At 40.9% G+C, this 13,923-nt stretch overlaps 1 protein-coding gene across 3 annotated transcripts; it reads right to left on the reverse strand.

The window, feature by feature from the left end:
* Positions 1 to 510: 510 nt before the first annotated feature.
* On the reverse strand, positions 511 to 11,483 carry LOC116504574 (adhesion G protein-coupled receptor E2-like). Of its 3 annotated transcripts, XR_004254827.1 has the most exons (5): positions 11,344 to 11,483; positions 10,780 to 10,859; positions 7,849 to 7,995; positions 3,425 to 3,560; positions 511 to 648 (listed from the first exon to the last, which is right to left on the reverse strand). XR_004254827.1 is itself a non-coding variant. In XM_032211676.1 (3 exons), the coding sequence occupies exons 1-3, from the start codon at positions 10,889 to 10,891 to the stop codon at positions 590 to 592; spliced, it is 318 nt and encodes a 105-aa protein (XP_032067567.1). In that variant the 5' UTR covers positions 10,892 to 11,271; the 3' UTR covers positions 511 to 589. The 3 variants fall into 3 exon arrangements, 1 of the variants encoding a protein (XP_032067567.1); XR_004254826.1 differs by lacking the exon at positions 3,425 to 3,560 and having other exon boundaries at positions 633 to 648; XM_032211676.1 differs by lacking the exons at positions 3,425 to 3,560; positions 11,344 to 11,483 and having other exon boundaries at positions 10,780 to 11,271.
* Positions 11,484 to 13,923: the final 2,440 nt, after the last annotated feature.

A 13,923-nucleotide genomic window follows, 5' to 3' on the forward strand; every position in this document is an offset into this window, starting at 1 on the left:
GCGATTTTAAAGTGAGCACAATAAGCATACAATTTTTGAAATTTAAGACAATAACGATTTTGAAGTATAAGTTAACGTGAAAGTCACTTCTCATACTATCTGTAAAAAATAAAACCAAAGAAGGAACAAGGCTGACCATTGCAAAACAGAAGAAAAGAGATTTAACAAAATAGGAAGCCAGCTACTTTATTAGATGAGGTGGTGTGAAAAACTAAGCCAAAGAAGATTTGAATCTTGCCTTTATAAAAAAAAGCTATTTTTGTTTTACCTCAGTGCTGAAATGCTTTTGATAATAGCTTCCAAGTTTCTTCAATAAATCTTATTTATTCTCAGTTCTTGGACTGTCTTATGCAAGGGAACTTACCTAAATGGTTCCAGCCCTCTCTCTAGCTTGTTGCCCAACAACAAGCTCCTGTGTGGCCTGAGTCATTGTGGGGCTGTTCTCTCTAAAAAGACTGCTACTGCCCTTAATTTCTTTTCTCCAGCTTCTCCTTTCAAATTTACCTTGGCATTTTATCTTCGTTTTATCCTTCTGGACAGCAACTGGAATATTGGAAATATCCTGGTGGGCAATAACACGAATAACTTCCTAAGAGTTCTCGCAGATGGCAGTTGCATCACAATGACTTTTAATGCATTCATTAATATCTGTGAAAAACAGCAGAGGATGAATATAAAACCAATGTAAGACTATATAATGCCAAAAAGGGATATATATATATATATATAATCTTGGTGGGTGGGTGTGGAGTGCTGGCTTTGTTTCAGTAAGTGGATTGATTGGTTGGTGGCTGTATCATGATTGGTAGATTGGTGCTGGCTGTGTGTCCGTTGTTGTTTGTGTTGTAACGGCCTGGGTGGTGGGGGGGCTCGTTTGTTGACTAGGGCTGGTCCCAGATGTCTGGGAGGCGGGAATAAACGTGACGATACCCCCGCCTACTAGACATCTGGAAACCAGCCCTAGTCAACAAATGAGCCTCACCCACCACCCAGGCCTTTACAACACAAAAGTCTTCCAGCACCCTGCCCATAACCATACAGCACACTCATATGTATGTATGTACGTACATACGTACGTACGTACATACGTACGTACATACGTACGTACGTACATACGTACGTACGTACGTACGTATATAGATAGATAGATAGATAATGTATAGGCACACACACGAAACATATTCAATATATATATGTTGTGTGTATACATATACATATATATTATATATATATGTATATGTATATGTATATGTAGTATGTATGTATGTGTGTGTGTTTTGTATTTGTGCTGATAAATAAATAAAGGGAGACTAGTATAGATCTATTTCAAGCTATTTAGCTCTCATCAGCTAGCCATACTCTTACTGGGATTAGAACCTGTGCTGTATTACATCTAGGCAGATGTGTTAACCATTAAGCCACAAGGTTCTCCTCCTTATCCTTATAGTATGTATATAGGTAGGTAGGTAGGTAGGTAGGTAGGGAGAGAGAGAGAGAGAGAGAGAGAGAGAGAGAGAGAGATAGTGTATGTATATACACACACACAAAACTATTCAATGATCATTGGTAAAGATAACGAGACTTATAAGACAATGAAACGAGATAATTAATTCTACTACAGTTCCATGCCTCAGGATTTTTAAGCATCATGGCCTTCATTGTACAAGGGTTGCTAAGGTCATCTGCTACTATTGGTGTTGCAAGTCAAAGTGATTGAAATGTTACTTTGCTCCACTGCGTCATGGAATACCTCAACTTGAAGTCTCATCTGTACAATTACCAAATAATTTTTAAATAATATGATTTTTCTCAGCCTCTTATCTCATGTGATACACAAGCCCCTCAAATATAGTCATCTCTTTATCAGCAGAATAACAGAATGTGGTTTCCAGCCAGACTTTGACCAGATGGCAACCAGGACTAAACCAAGATGTTTTGCTGCCCAAGCTAAAACAATGACATCTTCTTACCCACGCTTGTTTCTGGGTATTCCAAACTAACTTAATTGGCAATTGCATCTTATTTCAGCATTGCGATGGGAACATTGTCCTCCACTGATGTTGAGAAATTGGCGTGCATGTCACTCTGCCTGGGATCATAAACAACTCTCCTAATTCCTCAGCACTGTTGTGGAACTATTCACTTCTCCTTCCTTTAGGCACAGCTGCTTGGATCACAAGACCCCAGGGCATGAACAATGTATATAAGAAAGTGTGTCATGGATGATTGTCATATACCTGTTTGCACCAGAGGCAGGTTCCGGCAGTCGCTACTGCCAGTTCGCTCATGGCTGTGTCACACATGCGTGTGTGATGCGTGCACATGCACAGTGCAATAAAAATGGCTCTGCGCATGCGCAGAAGCAAAAAACAAGATGGTGGTGCCTATGGCGCTGCCCAAAGTACCAGTTTGCATATGTGGCAGGCCTGGGTCACTGCCAGTTCCAGCCACCCAGGCTATCAAACCACTACCGGTTCAGCTGAACCAGTCTGAACCGGTAGAAACCCACCACTGGTTTGCACCATGAAAGACCTTTCCAACATCTTTTGATCTATTAAAAAAAATGAGCAAGATGACTTTTGACAATTTTCAGCTATTTAGTGTAACTTTTCCTGACTAAACAAAGAAAATAATTTTCTTCCATTTTAATCATATGAATGGAAACAAATGACACTGTCAGAAAATTAAGAGAGACAGCAGATATAAGTTTCCCTGATTTGATATCCAGACTTCTTGTGACCATGTAAGTTCTGTAATTCCAATCCCAGCTACTCTATGGCATTCTAAGAGTTCTACACACAGAACATCTGGAGGATGCCAACTGGCAAAGGTTATGTAAGAAAACCAGGCACTGCCAAGATCTTACTAGAAAGAGAGACATTGGTGACTTTTAATTAGCACGAACATGTTCTGAAGTAAATAACATATAAAAACATATATGACTGAAAGGAACTGATTCTCCATAGTAATTCATGCCCAAAACATACCAGTTTCTAAAATGTTTCAAATAATTGCCCACAATCATGGTTATTTTAAAGGTAGACATTTTTCTCTGCCAACTTCATGTACGGGGTCCTTAGTGCTCTCTGAACTTGGTTGCTTTCTTGCAGATGTTTCATCACCCAAGCTAGGTAACATCATTAGTGCACTGCACCATCAGAGAGCACTGCTGATGTTTTTGGATAATGAAACGTCTGCAAGAAAACAAGCAAGCTCAGAGAGCACCAAGGACCCCTCATGTCAACCCTTAGCTACAAATATGCTCCTTTATTGGTAACATTCTTGTGCATTTTGGCCATCTCTGGTCCTATCATCACTTCAAAATCAGTCAGCAAAAGTAGTTAAACTACAGTAGTGATTTGCCACCCTCCAATGTATTATTTTGGTTGCATAACAAGCAAATTGTGTTCTCACTCAGCTGTACCTCTGCATAGCTTTCTATCATCTTTAAAGCTCTTTGCATATCCTTGCTTGCATTTACAGTGGTAACTCCCCTTCAGTGTTAATGCAGCTCCCTTTGGGACCACAGATGGAAGCATTTCTCTTGCACTCATCAATGTCTGCAAGAAGAAAGTAGGGCTAAATGAAACATGGCAGAATGCCACAACCGATTATGCCAGATCTTCCAAACGGGTATTCCCCACAGGAGAATGGACTTTGGCTCTCGAATTCCGCATCCAGCAGGGCCACTTAGAATGATAGGAGCTGAGTCCCACAAAAAACGGAGCAGGCCCATATTGGGAAAGCTGTGCTGTAGCAAAGGAGAAACCTGTTTATAACTGCAAAAGGCCAAGCCATTCCCATGCAAACTCTGCAAAGCAACATGCTGTAACTATGTGCTGGGGACAAAAACTCTGAAGTGGTGAACCGCATGGGCATCGCGGCTGGGGCACCATATTGTGAGCAGAGAAAAGAGTCTCCTACCTTATTCATTGATTTAAATCCCACCGTTCTATCCATGGGACAATCAAAAGTTTTTGTTTTAAATAAAAAAATCAGCTCAATTAATATTATTACTACAACCCAAGGAGCCTAGTTGAAGAAGATAGTCCTTTAACTCTTGGAAAGTACTTTTAAGCGAGTATGTTCCCCAGCTTGGGAGTAGGGTGGGAGAAGCCAGTACCCCTCTTCTCCTTGATTAACCGATGGGCTCTGAAAAGTGGATTTCTCTTTAGCAGGACTTAAAGAATACAGATCTGCCTAGAATACACGAACACTAACCCAAAGTCCTGGTTTCCTATCAAACAATAGCCTTCTGTCTTGTCTGATCTTATTTTCAGCTTCTTCACTTTTATCCAGCTTGTTCTTACACTCAGCCCCCCCTTTTTTGCAATTAGATGACAGACAACTAGAACTGAGGGTTGTCAAATAAATTTATTTTGAATGTCACTATTTTAAGTAACTGAGAAATCTCCTGTTTAAAAGAGTCAAATAGAGATTGCCCAGAGAAACGAGCAAGTCCAATTTTCCAAGTAAACAGAAGCTCATTTCCAGTCATGGCAGCCATAGATAAGAAGGAAATGAGGAATAGGCAAAGCTGAAGCCACTCCCTCATCATCAGGCATGTATATAAAATGAAAGTGAAAGGATGGAGATGATGCCCAATGAGCCTGTGACTGTATTTCCCTTTCCCGTAGTTTTTATGCCACTAAACAAAGTAGATAACTGAAAATGCAAAGCATTGGAATGACATTCTGGTCATTTTGCCATGAATAACCAGTGAGATTCTTAGTAAATCCTCAGTTCCAATTATTAATTAGATTCAAAGATGCCATGGATACTAAGACAGCAGAAAAGGGAAAGGAGAACAAGTCACTTTGGAGAAATTGCATTCTCTTTTTCATTTTTGCAGGAATAATCTTCTAGCAGAGTGAAACAGATAATGCTCCTATCTGTGATAGCAAGATACATATTCTTTTCTTAAAAAGAAAAAGATCCTGAATTTAAAACCATGCCCCCACAAAAGATAAGAGAAGAAAAAAAAATAAGCCTAATTTAGAGTATTCTCAACAAACTTAAAAACTATTCCCTCCCCGAAATGGAAAAGCAAAGGAACAAGTAAATACATTTTAAGTTTAAAATATACAACATGTTCAGCTGTAGGTATTAAAAAAATAACATTCAGCTGCTGGGAGTCAATCATAAAAATATTCTGATGTTTTCTCCAAATGTTCATTAAAGAGTATTAAAAGAGTTCCTTTCTTAATATATTTCTAGAGTGGTTTATTTCCATGTCTCACTTGGTTCTGTTTGGTCGATTCTGAGAAGTAACTCTTGTAGGTCAAAACATCCACACTTCTACATGCAGAAAGTCAGTGGGAAATTCTAGGAAAGATAGCTGAGTACAGAGAGTACGTCCAAAATAAGGGCACATATGTAGGCCCTAAGTTTTATAAATTGCTATCCAATTATAATTTTTAACAAAACTAAAAGAGGAAATGGGTAAGTATCTGTGCCTCCCAGAAAATAAAGCCAGGACTTGTATTAATTTTTGTTACAAAAGACCCATTAGGGTTTAATTTTGGGTAATGTCTTATTTTTTTACACACAGAGCTGCACAGCACATCCAGCGGGCCAGTGCCGCCGCCATGAGATGAGGCAAGGCAAGGCGAGAGGCAGGGGGCATGGTGGGGTTGGCAACACACTGTGGCCCTAATGCACTCGCCACCTGTGTGAAAAGATAAGACAAAGGGAAAGAGAAAACAGGCAGGGTGTGAGAAAAGATCTCTCCAGGAAAAAGAAACAGAAAAGCAGAAAGAGCTGGGTAAAAAGTAACACGCTTCTGCCTGCTGGGTTGCTTCACCCTTCCGGAAAGAAGCCAAATTTTCGATCTTGCTTCTGGGGTGGAGTGCAGAGTGGGGCATACGGGCAGCCTGACCTGCAGAATGCTGACCAATCTTGCCCAGCCTTCCCCACCAGGAAGGAGATGGCTGCCTCCCGCGGGGCCCTTTTCATTCTTCCTGCAGTTGCAGCCTCCTTCAGATCCCGCAAGGCCACCCATCTCACCCGGCCCCATCTGGCCAGGTAGACAAGGATACTGTTGGGGCAGAGGTGCCTCAGAGCCCTGATGCTGGCAGTGACAGTGGTGGCTGGGGTGGTGGTGTGGGGGTGGCCACATAGGGGGAAGTGAGTGCGTGGGGGCTTTTTTTTACAAATGGAAAACCTGGTTACTAATACTTCTTCTTCTTCTTCTTTCTTGGCCTTGCTTTTTTCCTTCTCCTTTTTCTTGTCCTCTTTTCTCTCCTTCTTACTCTCCTCCGTCTCCTGCCCCTTTCTTCGTCTCTCTGTTGGCAATCTTGTTGTGCAGCGCAACCACTGAATGGATCAGACAAGGCACAGGAGGGGGCGGGGATGGTGCCGCACCACGGCCCTGCTGCTCCACCAACACTCCAGCACTCCTGTAGCTTTTCCCATCCACACTTGTTCGTTTTACTCCTGCAGTGGGAAAGAGGCAGGAAACCCACTCAAGACTCCAAGGCTCTGCCCGTTGCTACATCAAAATGCCAACTCGAAGACAGCAGATTGATTTTTCTGCAGATGGTTTCAGGAGGATGCGCTGAATCCGCTTAGGGTAGCAAATTCAGCAGTACCAATGAATGGATCAGAGACATGGGGCAGGGCGGGGTGGCATCACACTGTGGCCTCTGCATCCTCAGCCCCCCCATTGTCCTCCAGCACCGATGGTGGTGGTCAAGCATGCAGGAGCCATGGTGTGACCTGATTCATTGGTGGTAATGCTGCAGAAGTTCATCATTCTGAATGGATTAGAGCAACCTCCTAAAACCATCTGCAAAAAAAATCAATCCTCTTTCTTCGAGTTGGTGTTTTGATGCAGCAACAGACAGAGCCTTGGAACCTCGAGTGGGTTTATTGCCTCTTTCCCGCTGCAGTAGTAAAGTCAACAAGCATGGATGGGCAAAGCTAGGGGAGCGCTGGAGGACAACGTTGGACTGCAGGAGTGAAGCCCATAGGGGTTGTGGCGTGGCGCCATTCCCACCCCTTCCCTGCCTCGCCTGATCCATTCAGGCGAATGATAGCGCTGCACAACAGGATTGCCAAGAGGGATGCCAAGAAGGAGGGACAGGAGAAGGAAGAGAGTACGAAGGAGAGAAAAGTTGACAAGGAAAAGGAGGAGGAAAAAAGTGAGGCCAAGAAAGAAGAGAAGTCATAGTATTAGTAACCAGGTTTTCTATTTGTAAATTAAAAACATTACATTAAGTCTCCATGGACTTGCCACCTCCTGTACTGGCCACCTCCACACCCAGGGCTGACGATCTAACTAGGGCTTATTTTGGGGATAGGACTTATATTAGGCACAGGTTAAAAATTATGCTAAGTCTTATTTTATGGTTCGGTCACTTATTTTAATTAATTGAAAATTAATTAAATCAGATTTAGATTTTGTCTTAGTTTGCATACTTTTTGAAGTGCAATTCACAGCAGACTAAAAGCTTAGTGGACAATTGGTTGGGCACATTGTCAGATCACAAACAGTCACTGATGGTCAGAAACAGACATTGACAAGCTTGGTTACATGGCTACAAATACATGCCAATCCCAAATGTTTAAAGCCGTGCAAAAAAAAAAAAGGTATTTAAAAATACAGATGTCAGAACAGCAAGTGAACTTCATTCTCTTTAGCTGTGGATGCAAGAAACTCTTTCCTTTCAGTGCTGGGTGGAAAGATACAAGTTTATTGAGAGTTTGCCATAGCCATTTCGAGTGCCAGAACAGTGTAACACTGCAGACTTCTGCCTCTGCATTAACTTTCTGCTCATGTGCTATGAGTACATTGCCTGGAGTAAGCACATGTGCCATGCATAAACAAGAGCTCCAGAAAGCACTTACCTTCACACTTATTTTCATTTATACTTTTGAACGTTCTTCCTTCATTAGGTAACTGAAATCCTGGTTTGCATTCACAAAGGACCTGATCACAGTCTATTTTACATTTACTATGTTTTCCACACTGTTCAACACCACAGGTAAGATTAGCTAGAAGACGACCATTTGGGAAAAGAAATAATTTGACATCAGAAACACATTTCTTCACTGGGCTTAAAAAAATAGAAACCTATCTCAAGAGGCAGAAAAGGAAGGGAATCTAATCTATTTGTAGAATCAGACTGAGAAAAAATTTGAGGGAGACTTTCCCATAAATACAGGGTGCATCCACATTGCTGGAGTGGGAAAAAATATCACTTTTTTTGTTTTATGTTGCATCTTTTCCAAATTGGAAATAAAGTGTTTGATCTTTGTCATATGAAAGTTGTTCTTGCCTGTTGCCCAATCATTATAATTGGCAATACATTTTTTTCAAAGGGTTTGCTTCCTGAAAAACTTTTGGTGATTAAAATAGACAATACATACAGATCCCTTCAAATTGGACACAAATATCAATGATGTTATTACATACCCTAGGAATTCTGAGAAATATTAAATTATCTTTTAATGACTCTAATGTGTTTAAATTGCATAATGATTTTGCCATGCTGCATGAGCTCACATTTCCTTGTACTCAAGTGTCCAATGCATCTCACTGTAGTTTTCAACCATAGTCAGCCAATATTGATGAATTCCAATCCCGTTTTTCCATTGTTATAATGTCTTGGTGAAACCATTTACCCTCATGGTCACCTAGATTTTTGGGAAGGAAGTCCACGTGTGAATGCAAAAAATGAATCTTTCTTCATGGCCTTGCATGCTTGTAAGCAGTTTGGCAACCAGCTGGATTTAATTTAGTGCTCTATAGTTGCCAAGAAAATTCTCAACAACATCCTTGAATGTCTTCCAGGCAATTTTCTGTGGCTCCACTAACAGATCTTCAAATCACCTGTCATTGATGATGTGTCTGAACTGTGGGCCAAAAAGAATGCCTTCCTTAATCTTGGCATGAGTTATTCTTGAAAATATCTGTCTCAAATAACAAAAACTTTCACCAAGTGGTTCATTTCCCACATTTTTCTGTCCTAGAACCTAATTCTTTCAGAGTGGCCATTTCTTTCTAATACAATGGAACTGTCTTGTTGTCCCATATGGATATGTAACAACAGCACAGGTAATCCTTGAGTTACGAATATAATGGAGCTTGCCAATTACATTGGTAATCTGAGGATTCGTTGGAGTGAATCATGTAAAATGAACGTGAAAACTCCCTGCTTTCACCCATGCATTCTCTAATCAAATTCGCAGGTCGTTAAGTGCACATGAGGTATGTCAGGGTGGGGAAGGCAATAGAGGGCCTAGTGATGGATCGGGCCATCTAATTAAGACCACCCAAGGCCTCTTCCCACTGATACCTCATGCTCCCCACAATTGCTTCCCTTCCCATCCTGCTGTGCTGGGTCACTTATCGTGCAGCGAAACTGTCTCCTCTCCAGCCTCTCTGATGCACAGGATCATAGCCCCCAGAAGCATCCAGTCTCAGTGCACAAAACATTTGCACATCGATGGGAGGCTTTGGGGCAGCAAAATCAAAGCGTCCCACTGGCTTGCGAACTCTTCAGCAAGCCTTTGCAAAAAGCTCTGCCAGCAAGAACGCACCGGCCCCTCCCGGCTCCGCTCTTGCTGGCAGAGGCTGTTTACAAAGACAATCGGACACAATCTCCTAGCAGGCTTTGACAAGGAAACAGCACCAAAGCCTTCCCTCAGTTTCAAAGCCTTTTGCCACAAATCTCGTCCAGGCCTCACCTCACAGAGAACAGAGTCCTAAAGCAGTGCAAGATAACACGAGATCAGTAGCATGAGACCTCGCACTAATGATCTTGCATGATCTCTCAGTACTTTAGGCCTCTGTTCTCTGCGAATGTACCAAAGGCTTGAAGCAACAAGCCAGGGAAAGAAACCATGGCAGAGAGGAGACAGCAGCTAGATCTTTGCGACATAAGTGAGTCTCTACAGGCCCAGTGCCTGTGGAGACCCAGAGAGGGAGGCGGGGGGGATCGATAGGCATGGTGGATATTGCAGTGCACCTGCTGTCGTTCATAAGAGTGAACAGCTGCAACATTCGTAACCTTGGGACTGTGTCGTAAGTACTTGGGATGAGCTATGTTACAATTTTGAACGCTCGCTAAGTGAACTGTCATAACTCGAGGATTACCTGTACTTGGCACATCAGGGGTGCATTCCAAGCAGCAGAGCCACTACTTTTATATCCCCACAGCTATTCCAATTAATTATATAGTGTGCTGGATGTGCTTCAGCAACAGATCTGTATGTTTTCGTATGTTTCTTTCATGCATGTAACATGGCAAACAGGTACTGAAGGGTGCATGTTGCCATTGTATAAAAACAGATGATTTCTATAAAACAGTGCATGATACGTCAAATTACAGATTATTTTCAGGATTAGCAGCCAAAATTCTTTAAGATGCACCCAAAAATGTGCAGGAAGCAAAACCTTTATTGTACAGTGCTATGAAATTGTGAAATGTTTGGATTATGTAGAGGCAGCACTAACATTGGCCAGTTCCTATTTTAAGGTTGAACGTTACAGACCAAAGTTAAGGTACCATCATCTCCATATTTTAAAGAACTGTTTTTGCCTTCCATCCTTCCTATCCTATACCCCCACCCCGACAAGCTGATGAGAAAATAGGAAAAACAATGTCATTTCTAATTCTAATCCCTGTGCATGGAATATCTTCAGCTCAGAGTTTCAAAAAACTACAAGCTAGGTGGATGGGGTGATAATCTGCAGATTGTAACCATGGTGTTTGCCATTGCTCCCCTCCACCCAACTTTAGCTACTCCCTTATGGAAAGCAAAACGTCCAATTACCACAACACCTGTCAGTATTTCCGTCGCACGGCTTATATCCGTTCTTACATTCATCGGTTTCTTTTGGTAGTTGCCACAATCTTTTTAGAATATACAGAGGGAAGAAAGGCATTAGTTAGAACACATCCATGCTCTAGGCCATGCTATATCACGCTTGTTCCAAACTAGATTCTTTATTTAGTAATAACTAATATTTCTGGAAGATTCCCAATCTGTATTCCATCCATTTGTAATTTTTAAAAGGGAATACAGATTAATTAGTAAGATACATAGGACATTACATCAGTATACACCAATTAATTTAGTTCTAATCAAGTTCAATTAAATCAAAATAGAACTTTTCCTGGCTTTATCTACCCTTTGGAGTGCAAACCTCAGCAAAGCAAAAGCCCAGTGGCCAAATTGTTTCCTAAAATGGATACATCCATTGCAAGACCTCAAGGAGTCACTAATGGTCAGAAATAAACATTAATAAACAGGCTTTTAATACATGTAGTAACTTTCATTGTTTATGTGCTGTCAGTATAATGAAGCATATTTGCCATGTTTAAAAAAGGCACTCACGGACACAGTCATTTTCACTGATATTCAGGAAAGTTTTCTCTTGATTTGTTTTTCTCCAATATTCTATTTTGCAAGAGCAGCTGTATTCCCAGAGTCATTCTTACACAGAATTACTTCCACAGATCTTTTGACATTCATTCTCAACTATAAGAACAGAAGAACATTGAAGGGGGGGGGGGAGAAATCAGATTATTTTCAAAGTTTTTTTTTAATGGCCAATCTGTAGAGAGAAGAGAATAGAGAAAAAAAAGTGTTCCTTGATGCTGAAAACATGTACTCTGCAGAGTCAAATGGAAAAAATTTGGATGAAAATTTTCCCATCATTCCGTGTATGTAGTTGCTGATCAATTCAGGATGCATCATGGCGGCCTGTGGATGGCTAGGATGGGGAATATTGTCCCATTTTTCTCGTCATGCAGTGCTTTTCCAAACGTCGGAATAAGGGCCCAATTATATAGTCCTTGTTCAAAGTTACAATGGTACTGAGAAAAGTGACTTATGACCATTGCAGTGTGCTTTTCACATTTATAATAGTTGCAGCATCCCCATGGACACATGGGTCAAAATTCAGACGCTTGGCAACCGGTTCATATTTGTGACAGTTGCAGTGTCCCTAGGTTATGTGATTACTTTTTGGGACCTTCTGATTAGCCACGTCAATGGGGAAGCCAGATTCATTTAACAATCATGTTACTAACTTAACGGCTGCAGTGATTCACTTAACAAATGTGGCAAGAAAAGTCATAAAATGGGGGGGGGGATTCACTTAACAATTGTCTCACTTAGCAATGGAAAACTTGGGCACAATTGTGGTCATAAGCCGAGGACTACCTGTATTGGATTTTAAGGTTGGTCAGCTATTTTCAGATGACAAATGAAATCTTAGAAATTAAACCCAAGGTACCATTTCCTTATTCTAAGGAAATAAGGAAAGATTTTAATTTTATTTTTTTCATTTTTTGCTGTTGCTGCTGCTGCTGTTCTAACAATATTTTTCCCCATACTCCCCCAACCCAACCTCCCTGGTTAGTTGAAATCTTACAGATGATATCCCATGCCTGCAATGTTTTCCCATAACCACCCAGGCAAACCCGATACCCTGAGTCACAGTCATGAATGCCTACATCAGATTTGCTGTAATAGTTACAATTTGTTTAAAATATAGAGATAAGAGCAACATTAGCTAGAAGAAGTCCATGCTACTGGCTGTGCTGTAGCGTACATCCTCCAAACTGGATCCAACACCAACACCCCACACAGATCCAGGTAGATAGCATCCTGTTTATTCCATTCCAAGTACCTTATATTATTATTTGGCATAAATAGGTTTCAAATATTTTGAACCCATGAGAACATGCAGTTGCCTTTCATCTCAAGTCTTGGACAGGAGGCATTATGACAGGAGCCACAATTCTGTACATTTATTTCTGTTGTTTAGGATTTTCTGATAACCCCAATTTTCTTGAGTGATATAATGTGAAATAAATTGACTGTCTTGGCATTCAATGCTTCACAAATTCCTAAAATGTCTGGCAGATCCTGAAAATGTGTTTTGGGGCAACAGAAGTAGAATTTATAGTGTGTAAAAAAAAACTTAGTCATTTGAAAGGACATGGTTCATAGTTCTAGAGTAAAGAGATCCAGGTTTATCCAAGTCTTCCCTTAAAAGCAAATTGGTTTCAAAAGTATATTTCCAAACAGCCTAGCAAATATCAGTCCTCACTATCATCAATTTTGTTGCAATTTATGCATTAACTGTTAAGATTTAAACACAACAGTGTAATTGTATTTAGCTCTTATTATTTTATATTCTATCTTCCCATCTCTAAGTGATTTTACGCACATCTCAAACTTATGTCTTACTTGCACAAAGTATTATTAATTTATAAGATGTAGGATGTATTTAGAACACAGCAGGGTACTGGAATTAGTTACCTGTGCATAAACAAGATGATGTCTGGATTTCTTTAACTATGGGAATAGCAAACTAAATGTCGGCAAGACAAGGAAGCACCTCTTCAATAGCAATAGCAATAGCAGTAGACTTATATACCGCTTCATAGGCCTTTCAGGCCTCTAAGCGGTTTACAGAGAGTCAGCATATTGCCCCCAACAATCTGGGTCCTCATTTTACCCACCTCGGAAGGATGGAAGGCTGAGTCAACCCTGAGCCGGTGAGATTTGAACCGCTGACCTGCTGATCTAGCAGTAGCCTGCAGTGCTGCATTTAACCACTGCGCCAGAATTAAAACTTTTGAGCCAAGAAGTTTTAAATGTATTGCAAAAGCAGAGAAGACAGATTTACAGTCCCATCTGTTTTACTGATAGTCCTATAAAACTTTTTACAAACAGTTCAACCAAGAGGTCTTGATAACCTCTGAATTATTATTTGCGCAGCTGCTTCTGCATAAGGCTTCATCTCTGGCTCTGAGTTATCAACTTTACCTGACATGCATCTATATACCACTAGTCAGCTTCCATCCTGGTTCCCCATCGTCTTCTTTCCTGTTGCTCTAAATGGAGATAACCAGTTCCATCTCAACTGCCTGCAGAAGTCCATGGTTTTCTCTTTTGAAGATG

The sequence above is a fragment of the Thamnophis elegans genome, chromosome 2, assembly GCF_009769535.1.
Source record: "Thamnophis elegans isolate rThaEle1 chromosome 2, rThaEle1.pri, whole genome shotgun sequence".
Classification (NCBI taxonomy): domain Eukaryota; kingdom Metazoa; phylum Chordata; class Lepidosauria; order Squamata; family Colubridae; genus Thamnophis; species Thamnophis elegans.